We start from the raw sequence: 21,675 nt of genomic DNA on the forward strand, positions 1-21,675 counted from the left end.
GGAAAGTGTTATCCAACTGTGTTGTTGTTGTGGTCTTCAGTTCTGAGACAGGTTTGATGCAGCTGTCCATGCTACTCTATCCTGTGCAAGCTTCTTCATCTCCCAGTACGTTCTGCAGCCTACATCCTTCTGAATCTGCTTAGTGTATTCATCTCTTGGTCTCCCTCTACGATTTTTACCCTCCACGCTGCCCTCCAATGCTAAATTTGTGATCCCTTGATGCCCCAGAACATGTCCTACAAACCGATCCCCTCTTCTAGTCAAGTTGTGCCACAAACTCCTCTTCTCCCCAATCCTATTCAGTACCTCCTCATTAGTTATGTGATCTACCCATCTAATCTTCAGCATTCTTCTGTAGCACCACATTTCGAAAGCTTCTATTCTCTTCTTGTCCAAACCATTTATCGTCGATGTTTCACTTCCATACATGGCTACACTCCATACAAATACTTTCAGAAACGACTTCCTGACACTTAAATCTATACTCGATGTTAACAAATTTCTCTTCTTCAGAAACGCTTTCCTTGCCATTGCCAGTCTACATTTTATATCCTCTCTCCTTCGATCATCATCAGTTATTTTGCTCCACAAATAGCAAAACTCATTTACTACTTTAAGTGTCTCATTTCCCAATCTGATTCCCTCAGCATCACCCGACTTAATTCGACTGCATTCCATTATCCTCGTTTTGCTTTTGTTGATGTTCATCTTATATCCTCCCTTCAAGACACTGTCCATTCCGTTCAACTGCTCTTCCAATGTCATCGGCGAACCTTAAAGTTTTTATTTATTCTCCATGGATTTTAATACCTACTCCGAATTTTTCATTTGTTTCCTTTACTGCTTGCTCAATATACAGATTGAACAACATCGGGGAGAGGCTACAACCCTGTCTCACCTCCTTCCCAACCACTGCTTACCTTTCATGTCCCTCGACTCTTATAACTGGCATCTGGTTTCTGTACAAATTGTAAATAGCCTGTCGCTCCCTGTATTTTACCCCTGCCACCTTCAGAATTTGCATTATCCAACTACAGAATTGAAATTAAAACATTGTCGAAGGTCTCTGAATCTTGCCAGTATTAGTGTCGATAATAGGCAAAAATCGTCAATAGCCTCGACTCCCGGAATGGACGAACTGTCTATATACATAACTTAGTTTATGAGAAACCTTCAGAACGTGAGTTTTCCTCGCAGCCGGCCAATTTTTGTACAGGTTCTCTGTGGGCTACAATATTTTATCTGTTTAATCGTTTATATACTATAGCTTGTCCATTAAAGAAATAATAGCGGTAAATGATATTGATACCAATATGAACTTATTGTTGCAGGACACAAGGAGGACGAGAGCAAGGGCGGCCACGGTTCGAGCAGCGCCCTGGCCAAGAAGCAGCGCAAGGCGCGGACGGCCTTCACCGACCACCAGCTGCAGACGCTGGAGAAGAGCTTCGAGCGCCAGAAGTACCTGAGTGTCCAGGACCGCATGGAGCTGGCCGCCAAGCTCAGCCTCACCGACACACAAGTCAAGACGTGGTACCAGAACCGCAGGTAAACACAGCTCATTTCAACGCCTCCTCTCATATTTCTGTCTTCATTTTCAGCATACAGAGCTACATAAATCGTGGCCCTCAGACAGATCGAAAGCTGCCCAACTATCTGTCTTGAATCTGATTTCACAACTAATACTACTCCTGTACTAATGCCCTGACATACAGGATGAAAACTATTTAAACCGACAAACTCTGGGAGGTTGTAGGGGACATCAAATTAATATTTTTCCCTAATGTCATTTTTTCTTATGAGGAGTATTTAAACCGGTAGAGGAATATTTCTCTGGCGGCAAATTAAATAAACCAACAAACACTTCTCCATTTTTTTATGACCAAGAGGCAACACATTAACATAACCCACTTTCAATTAAGTAGATTTTCAAAAATGTGTCCATTGACACGTAGACAAAGGTTACACTGTCGGATCATGTTCTGTCTGACACGGGCAAAAACATCAGGAGTGTCCTGAATTGTTCCCCACACAAAAAAGTGGGGATCGAGCAGGCCATGGTACAGGACCACCTCTGCCAATCCACGTTTCTGGAAACCGTCGGTCCAGGAATCGACGCACACGACCACTGAAATGTGCCGGCGCCCTGTCATGTTGGAACCATATGCGTTGTCTTGTAGGGAGCGGGACGTTTTCCAGCAATTCTGACAATGCTCTAGCGAGAAAATTGTAATAGTGCCTTCGATTTAATGGCCTAGGTAGCAGATACAGCCCAATTAAACAGTCCCCGACAACACCGACCCACACATTAACGGAGAACCGCACTTGATGAGCGCTAGTAAATGTGGCATGCGGGTTATCCTCACTCCAAACATTCGAATTGTGCATGTTGAAGATTCCATCACGCCCGAACGTTGCTTCATCGGTAAACAACACAGAGGATGGAAATGTAGGACGCATTTCACACTGTTCCAGGTACCACTGCGAAAACTGTGCTCTGGATGGATAATCAACTTGTTCCAGGTTGTGGACACGCTGTAAGTGAAATGGACGTAACAGTTGCTCTCGAAGGACTGCTCTTACACTCGTCCCATTCGTCCCCATTTTACGTGTAATTGCACGAGTGCTAATTGAAGGATCCCACTCCACATGCTACAAGACAGCTTCCTCAAATTGCAGCGTTCTTACCGTGTGACGGCGTCCCTGTCCAGGTATTCCGCCAAATGACCCGGTCTCACGCAGACATTGGTACACAGCAGCAAAGGTCGTATGATGCGGGATACGGCGATTAGGATATTGTTGTTGATAAACCCGCTGTGCAGCTCGTCCGTTGTGGTGCGCTACGTAGTATGCACCAACCATATCAGTGTACTCACTCCAAGTGTATCGCTCCATTAGTAAACAGAGACAACGCACTACTACACTGGTGGACAGCAGTTTCCTACAACTGAACAGCGTAATACGCCCTCTAATAACTGAATTTCGTAATACGGCCTCTAACAACTGAAGAGCATAATACGGCCTCCACCGGTTTAAATAATCCTCATAGGAAAAAATGGCATTAGGGAAAAATATTTGTTTTGATGTCCCCTACAACTTCCCAAAGTTTGTCGGTTTAAATACTTTTCACCCTGTATATTCTTTCTTTGAAAGACGTTGACCAATAAACTAACAGCAACGTGATATGACTTCTGTTGATGATAGAGTAGGCAGCAAGTAGACTTTCATAGCCAACGACCTTGGCGCAGTGGTAACACCGGTTCCCGTCAGATCACCGAAGTTAAGCGCTGTCGGGCTAGGCTAGCACTTGTATGGGTGACCATCCAGCCTACCGAGCGCTGTTGGCAAGCGGGGTGCACTCAGCCCTTGTGAGGCAAACTGAGGAGAAACTTGACTGAGAAGTAGCGGCTCCGGTCTCGAAACTGACATAAGGCCGGGAGAGCGGTGTGCTGACCACATGCCTCTCCATACCCGCATCCAGTGACGCCTGTAGGCTGAGGATGACACGGCGGCCTGTCAGTACCATGGGGCCTTCCTGACCTCTTTGGACGGAGTAGACTTTCATAACGCAACGAAATATATGACATGTTACGCTAATGCAAAATTAGAACAAAAAATATTCAAATATTTCAACACGACCTGTAAGATAGTTGCATATTCTCTTATACAGAAAACGTGAGCTCCACAGACGTAGACTGCACCTGCATTGCTAACACCCAATAGTAGGAAGCATGAATGATATAATAACCAAATCCCGATGTCTTCAGAACAGAAGTACGTGTCTCAAACCTTTTAGCAGTGGAAACTTATATTTACTGAAAATTGCGTGTAAACAAGGAAGATATTCCAAAATCGAAATGGTTCAAATGGCTCTGAGCACTATGGGACTAAACTTCTGAGGTCATCAGTCCCCTAGAACTTAGAACTACTTAAGCCCAACTAACCTAAGGACATCACACACATCCATGCCGGAGGCAGGATCCGAACCTGCGGCCGTAGCGGTCGTGCGGTTCCAGACTGTAGCGCCTAGAAGCACTCGGCCACCACGGCCGGCTGAAGATATTCCGTATGCCAGTATCAGTTTCTCATTATATAAGAAGCAATCAAATGAATACCGAATACCCGGCACAACGGGACCATGGAATGATTCCATTCAGATGTAATCACCACACGCACTGAGACATTTACCCCACTGGGAGAAGAGACGATCAATTCCTGTTTTGTAGAAAGCTATCGGCCACTGACCGTTCCAAAACCGCACCCCCCCTTGTAATTCCTCCTCCGACTGAAACCGAAATCCACACACGTCTTTCTTCAGGTCGCCAAAGACGTGAACATCACACGGTAAAAGATCGGGGCTGTATGGAGGGTGTTGCAGTGTTTGCCAACCAAATCGCTGCAACCTAGCCTTGCCCGACTGGCAGTGTGGGGGAAGGCGCTATCGTGCAACTTATCGTAGCTTGTGTGAACAGCATCGGATTTCTTTGATGTGGGAGATGTGGGATTTTTCCACTGTTGGCTTTGGCGTTTGCCGTCAGGCTCTAAATGGTTGCACCACGTAATTTCATGATGGTGTGGAACTATCATCAGTGCGCAGCGCTATGAAGATACTTTGCAGAAACTGCGACGTCCAGGAATGCAGTCGGACGGAATGATCCTGTTACACGATAACGCCCGCACTCATACTGCTCATCGGAAGTAGGTTACGCTTCAGCGATATGGTTGGGAAACACTGCAACATCCTCCGTACAGCTGTATCCTTCGCCGTGTGATTTTCATGTCTTTTGCGACCTGAGAAAGACATGCATGGACATCGGTTTCAGTCGGCGAGGAGGTTCAAAAGTGGGTGCTGTTGTGGATCCTTCAGCAACCGACCGTGTTCTACGAAACAGGAATTGCTCATATCATCTCCCTGTTGTTCCCCGTTAGCGGCTAACAGCAGTTATTACTTGTCATGCCTTATACTCGATCCGATACAATAATTTTTAATATATCCTGACGTGGACGGAACTCTTAGTTATTGAAGGTGTAACATGGTAGGAACTCCATGTCTACATCCTACACGAACCATACCTTATAATTTTTATGACATCATTCAGGAAGCATTGTAGTCAGACGTAGAGTTTCACTTCTGTGTCACAGGTAATTGTGTTTGTTCCAGGAAATTTTAAGTAGCCTGTTCATAGTTCACAGAGTTATACTGTCCAGTCAGGAATTTTTCACCATCGTGTGTTCTCGTGTTTTCTCCAGTAGGACACCGTTGCGTTGAAAGAAGCTGCATCAATATCCCGGTAAAAATGTGCAGCAAAAGACTCTGTTGCTTTGTATCACCTGCTGAAAATCTTCTTTCGTCATCTTTAACCGTTTTGTTACATTTGTGGTTTCCATGTAGGTAAGCTTTGATGTAAATTTATGCTTATAATGAAAGCATAACTGTCACTTAAAAAGTACACTTCACATCGGTGATAAATCTTAAATTAAGAATCCGAACAAGAATTGGAGCAGTTGGCATTATTTACGCATTACGGATGGCGCTAGTGGAGACCGTGAGTTGGTTTCATTGCCTACACTTTTGAGACTTCCTTAGCTCCCTTGGGTACTGTTACTGTTCCTTATTCAGCTTTTATTATTATTATTATTATTATTATTATGGTGTGCGTCCGGTTCAAAGTGAGGTCGTTCCACTCTCATACCGGCAGAGATTTATGGAAAGATGGTCCGTTGGTTTGCTGAGTTCACATTCCTGTGTTTGCCTGAAGTGTTAGGAAATTAATGCAGACTTTAAATGACGATGGCCATATGGGGGGATTTGCACCTAGGTCTATCCGAACACAAACAAATGAGCTGTGGCACAGTACTCCTTAAGATACTGTTTAGCAAAAATGCAAAGAAAGAAACATACTCCAACTAAAAAAAATAATAAAATATTGTTAGCTGAGCTATATTGGAGAGCGGCGGAGGACTGTTTAACATTTTTATAAAATTCTTGCGTCCCTTAGATAAGATTCGTCAGAAGTGTTACTGATATTAAGGTATCGTATCTGGTAAAGGATCAATGGTACGATGGATTGATATCGAAAAAGGGACAGATTTAGTCGTACTTCCAGACGCTATAAATGTGGGGACTGGAATTTACTTACATGCTACAAAGGCCACTAACGTCAGTAGCTGTGGTTACAGATGTGCGTGTTTGTCGAGCTTAACATGTTAGTGGCGTCTCTCACAACATGGAAAACGATTGACGCACGCGGTTACCCAAGTTCCTTTTGTACATAAAAGTGATTGTACGCTCGCAAACAACTATTTCGGGCGAAAGACGCAAATACACACCTACACACTCGTGATGTGGTGACGATCAATTCTGTGAATGAGTATGTTCGCAAACAACGTTTCTTCTCATCGCAGATCGCTAAAATGGAGGAATAGTAACCTGCATAACACTGATTTCTGTTTCGGTTCAGAAGATTTAATTCCAGATTCTGTGTGATCCTTTAAATTGTCCTGTAACAAACCCAGAAGATCTATTTTTTCATCGTTCTTAAAGCCTAGTCACGGACATCTCATAAACCAGTTATCGTTAGTCACGAACATAGAAGCGCCGACCATTGTCTGGTTAGTGACATGTCAATACTCAACAAAGGAAAGCACAAATAGAACCAAGAGAAAATTTATGATCCGATAACAACTATAATTTGTAATCGAAAAAGACCACTTCGAAGATTTTTTCTGGGTGTGCATCACAGCCTGGATAACTTTATTTCCTGAGTTAAAAGTGCGTAATAGGTGTGGATGCGTCATCGTAAACGGTATAAGACAGAAATAACATGCCATGTACAGTTACTGATATCATGGTGTCCAATGTACACTACCTCGGAATAACTACCGATTAACCAAAGTACTATGACCACCTATTTCGCAGCGTGTTGGTCCGCCTTTGGAATGCAATGCAGCAGCAATTCTAAGTGGCATGTATTCGACAAGTCCTTAGTAGGTTTCCAAAGGTTGGGGCTACGTGGAACCATATGTCTATGCACAGGTCACGCAATGCTTGTAAATTATTACGACCTGGTGTTTCGCTGGCGCGATGAAGACTACAGATAGCGGCCCACAAGTGTTCCGCCGGCTTAAGAATTTTGTGTCCAAAACTTGAATGTGAGTTCATTATCAAGCTCCTCAAATCGTTGTAGTACGATTCTGGCCTTGTGACACGGACAGTTATCCTGCTGGAAGAAGCCACCTCGGTCGGGGAAGACACTAAACACGAAGGGTTCAAATGGTTCAAATGGCTCTGAGCACTATGGGATTTAACTAGTAAAGTCATCAGTCCCCTAGAACTTAGAACTACTTAAACCTAACTAAGGACATCACACACATCCATGCCCGAGGCAGGATTCGAACCTGCGACCGTAGCGGTCGCGCAGTTCCAGACTGTAGCGCCTAGAACCGCTCGGTCACTCCGGCCGGCAACACGAGGGGATGCAGATGGTCCACAATAACGTTCACATAGTTCACAGGTGTCATAGCGCCGTCGATTACTACCACAGTCCTACAGAAGCACAAGTGAACATCCCCACAGAGTAACATTGCTCCGACGTCCTGCGTCTGTGGAGTGGTGCATGTTTCGATCAGCCGTTCACTCAGATGCCGCAATCAGAAATGTGAATCACTCGATCAGATGACATGTATCCATTTATCTACGGTGCTCTGGAACACTTGTGGCTGCACTAGAATTGTACACTGACGTCAGATTTGCCACAGATTGCCGCCTATGATGCTTCACAGAGGAGGAAGGCCTCACATTCACGTCATGAGATGAGGTGTGGGCGTCCAGACCCTTGTCTCCTATACGCGTCCTTCAGACACTTTCCACAGATGCTCACGACAGTAGTGTGCGAACAGCCGATCAGCTTCACTTTGTCCGAGTCGCTTGTATCAGTGCATGTTCTGTTTTGCAGCCCGTATCGTCGCTCGAATGAATCCCCATGCGTGCATGAACGAAGGAACATTGCATCCAATTTCTGAACAACACAGGAACTGCAGTGTCGTACGAATCCCCATTCGTCTCTGTTGTGTTAATATACGAGGGCGTGCTAAAAAGTATTTGCTCCGAAATTTTTAGATGAAAACCCCTAAAGTTTTTGAAATAAAACGAACGTTATTAACATTCTGCCAACGGCCTTGCCGCAGTGGTAACATCGGTTCCCGTCAGATCACCGATGTTAAGCGCTGTCGGGCTGGGCTAGCACTTGGATGGGTGACCATCCGGTCTGCCGAGCGCTGTTGGCAAGTAGGGTGCACTCAGCCCTTGTGAGACAAACTGAGGAGCTTCTTGATTGAAAAGTAGCGGCTCCGGTCTCGGAAACTGACATACGGCTGGGAGAGCGGTGTGATGACCAGCCCCTCCATATCCGCATCCAGTGACGACTGTGGGCTTAGGATGACACGGCGGCCGGTCGGTACCTTTGAGCCTTCATGACCTGTTCGGGAGGAGAGTTTATTAACATTCTGCATCTTTATTCTTCATGTCTGCATGTTTATGTCTCAACATAGTCATCATGGCGACGAACACATTTTCCCAACGAGAGACCAGTTTGTTGACACCGTTGCTGTAAAATATCAGACTTCGTTGACGGAGGCACAACCTCGCCTCTGCTTGCACCACTTCATCACTATCAAAGTGAAATCCTTTAAGGTGATCTTTGGCGACCCACTGTTTCGAAAACAGATGAAAATCGTGTGGCGCCACGTCAGGACTGTATGATCGATGAGAGTGAACGTAAGGCGTCGGATCGTTGCAGATGTCGCAGCTCTCGTGTGTGGTCTGGCATTGTCATGCTGAAGGAGAGGGTGCTCCCTGTGTGGACGAATACTTCGAATTCGAAATTCGAGTTTAGCATGCTGTTTCTCACGCACCGACATAGTTACGTTACACACCGCCACTTTACACGCTACAATACGGAGCCCTCTAGTAGGAGAGGGTTGGAACTTGATTCGACCGAGTAATATGCATAACACGTAGTACTTGAACCGATATTGCAAACAGGATAAAAAATTGGGAGGCATTAGTTTTCAGCACGCCCTCGTACTTTCCTTGCCACGTCACGTGCTCGCATCGTCACCAGAAGAGTTTCAGTGGTCATAATGTTTGGGTTCATCAATTTATATCAGCAACCTACACCTACGTGCCTCACATAACTAAAGTGAAACTAAAGCAAATCTTGGTATTTGGTTCAATGATGTACTACTGCGAATCAGCGACTTATGGAAACGAGAGATTCTTCAAATGGTTCAAATGGCTCTGAGCACTATGGGACTTAACTTCTGAGGTCATCACTCCCCTAGAACTTAGAACTACTTAAACCTAACTAACCTAAGAACATCACACACATCCATGCCCGAGGCAGGATTCGAACCTGCGACCGGAGCGGTCACGCGGTTCCAGACTGAAGCGCCTAGACCGCACGGCCACACCGGCCGGCGGAGATGGAGAGATATTTACTATCATGCAAAGGTACAGTTCGGTGCTGGCGTATACTATCTAGTAGTGTAAGTATTGGACGTCACACAAAGCGCGTTCACTGAGGCTTCGGGAGACTTTTGACCGCACGTTATATGGCACGAAGAAAAACTGAGACTCGGTAGCATATGCAGTGTAGGCTTTTGAGGGGTCGCCACCGTCCTCGCCGCGAACACATTTTCCATCGATAACATCGCAGATGTAAAGCACTTCGGAGCGCAGATACGGCGTCCTCGTACACAGACGTGGGTCCATTCGAAGCGTTGGAACTGAAACCGTAAAATTTCGTTTATCAGAGTGAATGCGCTCAAAGCAGAGGCCAAGTGCACGGGAGGCGGCAGTTTACGCCACAAAGAAGTGGCTTAGCGCTGCGCCGTCCCGCTGCCCTCTCCCTGGGGAGAGTCCTACAGTCCCCGCGGCCCGGGCCGGTGGGGGCTCCTTTGTGCCGGCCAGCCCGCCAATCTTCACGGCTTGTTGGCGCTGTCATCGCCGGGCCGTTTTGATTTGTTGTCCGCCAGTTTCGTCCACGAGGTGAGTGCCCTTCGGCCCGCGTTTTAGAGCTATAAACAAAGTAACCGTTCGGTCTGAGCCAAGAGACACGAAAAGCACGACCACGAAACTTTTCACATTTCACCAAAGCGACGATCTTACGTGGTTCAAAGTGGATGCATACAAACCTTATTTCAGTTAAGAATTTACGTCTTCTGCTACGAAGCGGCGATCGCCTCGGTAGCTGCGCGGTTGGCTAAAGCCGTCGGCACACGGACCGTGCATCCGAACGTTGAGCGTGCCGAGTTTCTGACATCATAGCGTGGAATAGCATGTTCGGGAGTCTTTCCGAACGTGCAGAGCAATATCTGCCATGTCAAATATTCTGAGCGTGCGTCTGAGCGTTGACTAATGAGATAGCACAACGCCACCTACGTCACACGCACGCCGTCTCCCTTCAGTACAGAGTTGTGAGGCGCCATATTGGCATTCATTTCAAGCTCATATGTATACATGCCGTTTCTGAGCATCAGCAAATTCAGAATCATTGGAAAACTCGTTGTTAACTGTGTGATTCGTTCCAATAAAATAACGAGAAACATCACATTCGTGGCAAAAGAATTATTGTAACTTGCGTCTTATGAGAGTAGGCTATTTGAAGGCAGTGACACACGGAAGATCCACCCAAAACGCATTGTTCTTGTACAATTTGTTATAATTAAATTTCAATTAGTAACGTATCTACGATGTTTTCTGCAACGGGTAAAGTACTTGGATTACTTGCGACATGTTTCTGTGTGTTGTTGGATTAGCGTAATGAGTAGCGTAACAGTCTTGTATTGAGTAATAGTTGGCGCGGTGGTTCGCGTCGTGACACTCCTGTATTTTATTTCCTAACATTAGCGTTTTTATTAGGTTCTGATACTTTATTATTAGTTTAATATAAGTATATACTATGATATTTGATGTTATGTAAATGTAAATTCACCTTTTTTTGAGGGGTGACTTTGTTCGATTGGCTTAATTTACAGGACAGCTTGCGCTACTTGCATACAGATATTTTTCTCCTTTTCTTTTACGCTTCGTAATTCACATGTTGCACAGATTCTGCTGTTGGGTAGGAACAGTGATTAAGTAAGACTGACCTTGGGGTTTTAACAAAATGTGGGAATGATGAAATAATGTTTATCTTATGCAGAGAAGTATTCCAAATTTGTACCGCACTGTTTGTAATGGAGCTTTTATATGTCTCTGTCCTTATTGATTGGACATGGTACTTTCCTTTTCGTGGACCATGGAGGAAATGTGCGTTTTAATAGAGCTAACGTGAGAATTTAACGCGCGCCCGTTGAGTAAACAGTGTGATTTTCGAACTAGAAACATCGCTCAACTGCCGCTGGAGTGCGTTGCGATCGCATATACCACGTTGGGGCCCACGTACCGTATGCACAAGTCGCATCATTCCTGAGCGTTCAGCAGCAAGTTGAACTTGGCACGCTCAAAGTTAACGTTCAACAGCACGGTCCGTGTGCCGACGGCTTAGCCATAGTGTGCCTTCTATTCACGGCCGGGTCGGAGATTTTCTACGTTTGAGAACTGGGTGTCGTGTTCTCTTCGCGTTAGCATCGTCGCCATTGACATTCCGCTACTGAGATGACCATATGGACACGTTCCGAAAGCCAATAATTTAAAAAAAGAGAAAAAAAACTCCAAGGCGTCTCTTAGAAGTATTGATTCGCCAACTGTGAAGTACAAGGTACGTCTATAAACACGTTATTGCAGTGCTTGTGTTGCTAAGAAGAACTATGCAATGTCTACCGCACATCCGAAGCAACATCACATAGTACTTCTTGACAACACAGGCACCGCAACATCGTATTTATTCGCCAATTCCAGGCACCTACTTTCAATTAAAGTGTGTCCCTTCCCTGTACGGGAATTACATCGTGTGTACGAGTGCAGGTTGTGACGAATGAACAACTTACATGCAAGTTTGGTTCTGGCAGTGAGTCGTGCACGGGTAGTCAAATCGGTTACGACTGATGGTTGTCCGTATGCGCAAGTACGAATGCATTTCATACGTATATAGATTTGAGCACTTAGTGTCATAAAAAAGTAGACCGTGGACGAACAAAATCCTTGAATCTTGATAAGTCGGACACGAACTCCGCAGTTCAGGAAAGGCCCACTAATTCCCCCACACGAATTCCCAAATTTAGTCTTCAGGTAGAAGTATGCGTACGCCTATCTGCGCGGACAAGTCCTCTGCACTTTGGAGAATAACAGATGCATGCGAGTGTTATTATTCTCGTTTTAACTCCTTGAGTATATCTGCACACCCTAACGTTTACATTTTTGTGAATAACTCTTATATTCGACCAAATAAAGTCTGGTGACAAGAAAACCAAAGAAACAGAAGTAAAAATCAAAATTCTGCAATGGGAAAAAGGTAAAATGGAGAGATTGCTCTAATTGAAGCATGTTTCAAACTGTCTTAAAAATTAACATTAGCTTAAAACTATCATTTGAATAAAAGTACTCTCAAAAATGGTTCAAAGGTCTCCGAGCACTATGGAACTTAACTTCGGAGGTCATCAGTCCCCTAGAACTTAGAACTACTTAAACTTAACTAACTTAAGAACATCACACACACCCATACCCGAGACAGGATTCGAACCTGCGACCGTAGCGGTCGCGCGGTTCCAGACTGAAGCGCCTAGAACTGCTCGGCCACACCGGCCGGCAAAAGTACTCTTATTTCAATCTCGTTATCACATACTTTTTTCTTTAAATACTACTTCTTCATCCACCTTCAGGTAGGTTCCGGTATTTAAGATAACAGTTTACCATTTTTAATTCTTTTAAATAAAAATGTAATAGTAAATTGTAACTTAACATTGCTAAACTCGTATAATTTGGCTCACTGCCATGTTGAGCCGAGTTTACAAGAGAACATCACAGGTTTTCTGATAGTTATGGAGTTCAGGTACTGGCGGTAAGTGCAGATCTGGGCAAGTTACGTACTTTGGAAGATGAGCAGGTAAATGGTGCAGAGTTCGTGAAAGCCTCTTGCTTAACTCCGTGGTTGTTCTTCTGTTAAAAATTGTTGAGAAAGCCAGTTTCTTTTTGGAAAGCTTTTGCTTCATTGTCAGTGTCGTTGTCGATCAGCAGTAAACATCTTCAGACATTTATTGATGGAATCTTCTCGGGTCGTCAGCACTTATCGACTTATCGTCAGGATGTGCGATAGGACTGCTCTTTTTCTCTATATACATAATTGATATGACGGACAGGATGAGCAGCAATTTACGGTTGTTTGCTGGTGACGCTGTGGTGTACGGGAAAAGTGTTGCATTGAGTGACTGTAGGATACAAGATGACTGAGACAGAATTTCTAATTGGTGTGATGAATGGCAGCTTGACGTAACTGTAGCAAAATGTAAGTTAATGCCGATGAGTACGAATAAGAATTTTGTAACTTTCGAATATAGCATTAGTAGGGTGCTGCTTGACGCAGTCATATCGGTTAAATATCTTGGCGTTATAATGCAAAGCGATATGGTGTGGAATGAGCACGTCAGGTTGGCAGTAATGAAGGCCAATGCTCGACCTCGTATTATTGGGTGAATTTTGGGAAAGTGTAGCTGATCTATAAAGGAGACGGCGTACCGAAAGCTAGTGTGACACATTCTTGAGTACTGTTCGAGTGTTTGTCATCCCCACCAGTACGGATTAAAGGAAGCCATCGAAGCAAATCAGAGGCGTGGAGCTAGATTTCTTACCGGTAGGTTCAGTCTGCAGGCAAGTATTACAGAGATGCTACGGGAACTCAAATGGGAATTCCTGGAGACATTTTTTCTAGGAAAGTTATTGAGAAAATTTAGAGAAAACGCATCTGAAGCGGACCGCAGAAGGATTCTACCGGCATCAACCTACATTTAGGGTAATGACCACAAATATAAGAGAAATTATTAATCGTATTGAGGCATGTACAGGGTGAACATTAATAAAACCGACAACGGCAGGGACGGAAGCCTGACTGGTTCAAATGGCTCTGAGCACTATGCGACTTAACTTCTGAGGTCATCAGTCGCCTAGAACTTAGAACTACTTAAACCTAACTAACCTAAGGACATCACACACATCCATGCCCGAGGCAGGATTCGAACCTGCGACCGTAGCGGTCGCTCGGCTCCAGACTGTAGCGCCTAGAACCGCACGGCCACTCCGGCCGGCGCGCCTGACTGGAAATGGAGGAAAAAAACGTACTATAAACATGTGTCCGGAAGTGCATCGTTGCCACGGTGGACGGCGCTGACGAATGAAAGTTCCTCTGACCATGTGCTGTGTATTCCTCGTGTGTTGGAAGCTGTGCGATTGACGCAGCGTGATATAAGCAGCAAAATGGTCCGATACTCATGTCAGGAACAAGCCGAGATGGTGTTTGTGTACGGCCAAGCAGATAGAAACGGTCGAGAGGCAGCACGGCTATGCCAAAACAAGTACCCTCACAGACATCAACCACATCGTACAACATTTCAAGCAGTGTTTGGGCGTTTGTGTGATCCTGGGTCTTTTCAGACAGATGAAAGTGCAGGGAGGCGACAGATTGAGCGTACACCAGATCTGGAGGACTGCATCTCGACCGTTTCCATCTGCTTGGCCGTACATATCATCATCTCAGCTTGTTCCCGACATGAATACCGGACAGTTCTGATGCTTGCACTGCGCTGCATCAATCATACAGCCTGTAATGCACATGGAACACACAGCACGTTGTCAGGTGAACTTCCACTGGTCAGTGCCATTTTCCGTGGCAACGATGCATTTACGGACACATGTTCATAGGACCTCTTTTCTGCAATTTACAGTCAAGAATCTATCCCTGTAGTTTGTAGATTTTATTAACATTCGACCTGTAGACAGACGTTTTCCCTCTCTCACTTTGCGAGTGATACAGAAAAGGAAATGACTATTAGTGGTACAAGGTAAAGGCCGCCATGCACCGCACGGTGGCTTACGGAGTATGTATGTAGATGTGAATGTAGATGCCCGAGCAGCAAGCAACGTTTCAACCATCTTCCTACTAGTCATCTTAAAGCGAAGTGAGTTTATTACTCGCTAAAATGTTACTTCAAGATGGTACTGCTACTCTGTTGATAACTTTAGAAACTTAGAACTATTAAATTCATGTGCATTATACAAGTCGACATTTCAGTGAGAAGTCGTCTGTTGCTTTGCTGCCTGGGAAATGCGTGAGATAGTGACAAAGTTTTAATGATCACCTCAAAGAATAAAGTTAAGTAAGTAATTGTTTGCAGGTATATGCGCGGAGTTCTGTTACAATTGGAAACGCCTGCGCCACAGTATCGTAGTAAAATGTGTCGCAGTCCATTGAAGAAGTGGAGATGGGATGATTTGTTAAGTTTTCGCTGCTGTAGCAGGCTGTTACGATACTGCAGAACAGATATGTACCTGTAAACAAACTAAAATTAAGGTATATAACTTTTCTTTGGAGGCAATAACTAATACTTATTGATTACCGCTCGGATTTATGATAGGGTAATGTCCAAATGGCATGAACCGATTTTAAAGCAGGTGTAATGTATTCTGGTATTAATTACTTGAAATTTTAGTGAGATGTGTGCTCTGATGTTCGAATGTTTGATCCTTAGCCAAGTGAAGAGAGCCACGTTTTGGAATCTTCCACCATCAGCGTTAATAGCGGTAACCCACCTAATGATACTGACTACAGACCTACACTGTGCAGTTGAGACGGAAGATGGGACGCGCACACTTCTAAAGGAGTGATACAAATGTACCAGAGATGGGATCATTTTACCAATTATTGTACTGAAACACGGCGCCGGTTTTTTCAAGCCGCATAACGCCGTCTCAGCTGCATTAGAGACGAGCGAGGGATTTGGCAAATTTTCAGCGTTCGGCAGTAACGGGCGAAGCCGCAAGCAGGCAGCATCTCTGCTGACAGCGGAGTAATGCGACCATCGTGTCGGCAGGCGGTCCAGGAATGCGCCTCACGACGGCGACAAATCTTCGGTGTTAGCGGAACAACGTTTGCTGCTTGGAAATTCAGTTAGCCAACGCAGTCGTGAGGAAACCTCTGCTCTTGAATTAAGACGTTTCCATAGCAGCTCCGGCTAACAGGACCTAGTCTCCAGCCTGACTTATTAGAGCAATTAACGTCTTAATGACCAGAAGTGTTTCAGTTACGCTTCCATTACCTGCTGCTAGTTTCTGAATTTAGAAAGGAAGAAGTAAGCCCGTTTAGCAGGGAGTGTTGATACGTTGCGGAAATAACTCACTCGGCTGCTGTAATCTACATAATTTTAAAAACATCCTTGGCGTACATTTTGGGGCCGTTCCTTTTTAAAATTATTTACGCATAAACGAGGTGGATTAAGCAGATCGTGCAGCCTCTGTCGTGACGGATGTAATTTGAAAGTGAAAGGACGGCAGAGAGTCGAAATAACATTTGCAGTTCAGAGAGACGGTCGAAAGGAATCTGATAGCGGGCAGAGGAAGCCAACAATTCGGCGAAACATTATACAATACGAGATTCGCGTGTGTGGGCCAGATATTGGGTAATATTCCTCAGGGCAAAGTGGGAGGGCTCCCAGGAGCCGTTGCACCACCTCGAATCTGTTATCGGACCGCGGGTCATTAAAGACTTCCGACTGTGGAAGCTTTTCAATTGCACGGTTGGCTGTGTATATTCTTCGCTCGACAGACACATAACGTGGAAATTGCATGTAAGCACGCGAACCAATTGTTAATATTAGTAAAAATTCGGTTACGACTTCCAGCGCGGACGACTCGGCAATAACGACGCCAAGCGAAGTTTCCGACGCTGCCGCATTTACATTCCAGTCTGACGTGGTGAAGCGGCGAGAACCCCTGCAATATCTCCGGCATTTTGCTACCTTCTCACAAAGGCGCTGCGAAATACAACACAGTACGTCGCTCCCACCGTTTTCTGCTCATCACCAAGTAGGGCGCTGCCATCGCGCTTTCCTTCAGGTACCGTACAGACGGTTATCATAGATTATTCATGCGCAGCGTTTGTTATTCGCTGTTGTCGTGAAGGAGTACTCTGTAGTATGGTTCAAATGGCTCTGAGCACTATGGGACTTAACATATGAGGTCATCAGTCCCCTAGAACTTAGAACTACTTAAACCTAACTAACCTAAGGATATCACACACATCCATGCCCGAGGCAGGATTCGAACCTGCGACCGTAACAGTCGCGCGGTTCCGGACTGAAGCGCCTAGAACCGCTCCACCACCACGACCGGCTACTCTGCAGTATGTTAGACGGTATATTAAGTCAGTACAACATTATAAACGAATGGTTGAACTAGCCTATAAAGTAACCAATAGGTACTCAGAATCTAGCGTGCCTGTTAGCTGTATTACACAAAATGTGTGATTTCCTAAGGGACGAAACTGCTGAGGTCATCGATCGCTAGACTTACACACTACTTAAACTAACTTATGCTAAGAACAAAACACACACACATACATGTCTAAGGGAGGATTCGAACCTCCGGCGGGAGGAGCCGCGCAATCCGTACATGGCGCCTCAAACCGCGCGGCCATTCCGCGCTGCTGTATCACACGCTACAGTTGTTGTACAGGGTGATTCTTATTAACGTTTAAAAACTTCAGAAGCGACGTACATGATGCTGAGACAAGTAATTTAATGTAAGACACATGAGGTCCGAAATGTCGGGAAATACCCCAAAAGTGTATGACAGATGCTGAACATGTGACGTTGCCAGATAACGTACTTCGCCGCTCGTGCAGCGGTCCAACCTATCGGTCTGTCACACCTCAACATCCCTACCCAAGTCAAGTATTCACGTCGGTGTGGCTCCGGTCTACGTTCGCGACTTAAGCGCGTGGGGCTCAAGATTCCAGTCTTGAGTCCGGCGGATAATACAATTTTTGCGTTAGACAATTACGTGTTTACAACGAGGTAAGATTTATTAATTTATTTACCGATCTAGCGGCCTCTGCTTGTTCATTGCAAAGGGTACTACAACCGAAAGCTACCGTATTCCGTCACAGGTAAATGAGTACGAGCTTCCGATCTACGTTGTTACCAGTAAATTATCTACGCTTTCTTTACTAAATTACGTCTATGAACAAAAGAAGACGGGAAAAAAGGAAAGAAACACAAAATAATAGCAGCTTTTGCTTGGTTGCAGTGATGAAAGTAATTTTGTAACTTACGCGTTCGCCATTTGCTCCGTTGCGCAGCAAAGTGTGGTTGGTTGGTTGATTCGGGGGCGGGGACCAAACAGCGAGGTCGTCGGTTCTATGGGATTAGGGAAGCATGGGGAAGGAAATCGACCGTTCCCTTTCAAAGGAACCATCACGGCATTTGCCTGAAGCGATTTAGGGAAATCAATGAAAACCTAAATCAGGATGCCGGACGCGGGTTTGAACCGTCGTCCTCCCGAAAGCGAGTCCAGTGTGCTAACCACTGCGCCCCCTCGTACGGTGGCGAAGTGTAGCACTGCCTTCTACCAGTGAGTGCAGAAGCGACTAGCACAACCGCTGCGCGTGCGGCGAAATACGCCTTATGCTGACGTAATATGCTGAATATTTGTCATTCACTTTTGGTGTATATCCCGACATTTGCGGCCCCGTGTGCCATGTATTATATTACTTGTCGCAGCGGCGTCTACGTCACTTCGTGTACTTTATATTAAGAACAATCACACCGTACCGCTGCTGACTATACGATTTTGGGTCTCATTGCTGTTGTCGTGGTCTTCAGTCCAGAGAATGGTTTGATGCAGCTCTCCATGCTTCTCTATCCTGTGCAAGCTTCTTCATCTCCCTGTACCTACTGCAACCTACATCCTTCTGAATCTGTTTAGCATGTTCATCTCTTGGTCTCCCTCTACGACTTTTACCCTCCACGTTGCCCTCTTATACTAAATTGGTGATCCCTTGATGCCTCAGAATATGCCCTACCAACCTATCCCTTTTCTAGTCAAGTTGTGCCACAAATTTCTCTTCTCTCCAATTCTATTCAATACCTCCTCGTTAGATATGTGATCTACCCATCTAATCTTCAGAATTCTTCTGTAGCACCACATTTCGAAAACTTCTATTCTCTTCTTGTCCAAACTATTTATCGTCGATGTTTCACTTCCATACGTGGCTACACTCCATAAAAATACTTTCAGGAATGACTTCCTGACACTTAAATCTATACTTGATGTTAACAAATTTCTCTTCTTTAGAAATGCTTTCCTTGCCATTGCCAGTCTACATTTTATATCCTCTCTGCTTCGACCATCATCAGTATTTTGCTCCCCAAATAACAAAACTCCTTTACTACTTTAAGTGTCTCATTTCCTAATCTAGTTCCCTCAGCATCACCCGACTTAATTTCACTACATTCCATTATCCTCGTTTTGCTTTTGTTGATGTTCATCTCATATCCTCGTTTCAAGACACTGTCCATTCCATTCAACTGCTCTTCCAAGTCCTTTGCTGTCTCTGACAGAATTACAATGTCATCGGCAAACTTCAAAGTTTTTATTTCTTCTCCATGGATTTTAATACCTACTCCGAATTTTTCTTTTGTTTCCTTTACTGCTTTCTCAATATACAGATTGAATAACATCGGGGAGAGGCTACAACCCTGTCTCACTCCCTTCCCAACCACTGCTTCCCTTTCGTGCCCCTCGACTCTTATTATTGCCATCTGGTTTCTGTACAAATTGTAAATAGCCTTTCGCTCCCTGTATTTTACCCCTGCCACCTTTAGAATTTGAAAGAGAGTATTCCAGTCAACATTGTCAAAAGCTTTCTCTAAGTCTACAAATGCTAGAAACGTAGGTTTGCCTTTCCTTAATCCAGCTTCTAAGATAAGTCGTAGGGTCAGCATTGCCTCACGTGTTCCAATATTTCTACGGAATCCAAATTGATCTTCCCCGAGATCGGCTTCTACCAGTTTTTCCATTCGTCTGTAAAGAATTCGTGTTAGTATTTTGCAGCCGTGGCTTATTAAACTGATAGTTCGGTAATTTTCACATCTGTCAACACCTGCTTTCTTTGGAATTGGGATTATTATATTCTTCTTGAAGTCTGAGGGTATTTCGCATGTCTCATACATCTTGCTCACTAGATGATAAAGTTTTGTTAGGCCTGGCTCTCCCAAGGCTGTCAGTAGTTCTAATGGAATGTTGTCTACTCCCGGGGCCTTGTTTCGACTTAGGTCTTTCAGTGCTCTGTCAAACTCTTCACGCAGTATCATATCTTCCATTTCATCTTCGTCTACATTCTCTTCCATTTCTGTAATATTGTCCTCAAGAACATCGCCCTTGTATAGACCCTCTATATACTCCTTCCACCTTTCTGCTTTCCCTTCTTTGCTTAGAACTGGGCTTCCATCTGAGCTCTTGATATTCATGCAAGTGGTTCTCTTTCCTCCAAAGGTCTCTTTAATTTTCCTGTAGGCAGTATCTATCTTACCCCTAGTGATGTGCGCCTCTACATCCTTACATTTGTCCTCTAGCCATCCCTGCTTAACCATTTTGCGCTTCCTGTCGATCTCATTTTTTGAAACGTTTGTATTCCTTTTTGCCTGCTTCATTTACTGCATTTCTATATTTTCTCCTTTCGTCAATTAAATTCAATATCTCTTCTGTTACCCAAGGATTTCTGTTAGCCCTCGTCTTTTTACCTACTTGATGCTCTGCTACCTTCACTATTTCGTCTCTCACAGCCACCCATTCTTCTTCTACTGTATTTCTTTCCCCCATTCCTGGCAATCGTTCCCTAATGCTCTCCCTGAAACTAACTACAACCTCTGGTTCTTTCAGTTTAACCAGGTCCCATCTCCTCAAATTCCCACCTTTTTGCAGTTTCTTCAGTTTTAATCTACAGCTCATAACCAATAGATTGTGGTCAGAGTCCACATCTGCCCCTGGAAATGGCTTACAATTTAAAACGTATAATACTGATTTAACACCTTCGTGCGTGCAACTACACGGACAACGGTGAGACCAAATGAGAGGCCTGGCAACGCGATTTTAAGTTCAGTAAAATTGAGCAAGTGTTTTGAAAAATTCACAATTATAAGCCCGTGTTACACGACGAACAATCAAGCCAATAATTGTCTACACTGCAGCTGCGTGCTGTAGGTGGTGCTAAGGCTGGCTAGTAGGCACGGAGAGTTTTCTTAGAATCTGGGTGCCTGTTGGCCACTTAACATGCCAAACATGGTACTCAGCTGCAATCTACGAGACTGTTCACTCATTCCTTTGCCGCGTGACACAGGCTTTCACGTTATCAGAGCGACAGCATCTGAGGTGAAGGATGTAAGAGTGACTCGTGGCACCAGTGAGTCATAATAATAATAGCAGCTGATAGCCAAGCGTTACGAATCGCCTCAAACTGAAAGGGGTTATCTTAAGGAACAGTGAGGGTAATGCGACACAAGTTGTGTCAGAGCATAGCATCTCGAACGACTTCTTGTTGTCACAGTTCGATGTTATCTGCACGAAATGAATAACCACTGCTCCGCCGTATTTAAGAATCTTTCTGTCAGCACCGACAACTCTGCGCAGTGGCTGTACAACATGGACCCACGATGGTTGGAAATGGGTAGTATGGACTGCATACTGAT

At 44.7% G+C, this 21,675-nt stretch overlaps 1 protein-coding gene and 2 pseudogenes across 1 annotated transcript in view; all 3 read left to right on the plus strand.

Moving 5' to 3' along the window:
• LOC124722685 (homeobox protein B-H1-like) overlaps positions 1 to 21,675 on the plus strand; it is a 178,024-nt gene that overhangs the window by 98,456 nt on the left and 57,893 nt on the right. Inside the window, exon 2 of the mRNA XM_047247827.1 lies at positions 1,332 to 1,548. Coding sequence (XP_047103783.1) covers positions 1,332 to 1,548 — 217 coding nt within the window. The remainder of the gene's footprint in view (positions 1 to 1,331; positions 1,549 to 21,675) is intronic.
• Positions 3,230 to 3,347, plus strand: LOC124723308 (annotated as a pseudogene).
• Positions 8,169 to 8,286, plus strand: LOC124723562 (annotated as a pseudogene).

This window comes from Schistocerca piceifrons, chromosome X, assembly GCF_021461385.2.
Source record: "Schistocerca piceifrons isolate TAMUIC-IGC-003096 chromosome X, iqSchPice1.1, whole genome shotgun sequence".
In the NCBI taxonomy this organism is placed as follows: domain Eukaryota; kingdom Metazoa; phylum Arthropoda; class Insecta; order Orthoptera; family Acrididae; genus Schistocerca; species Schistocerca piceifrons.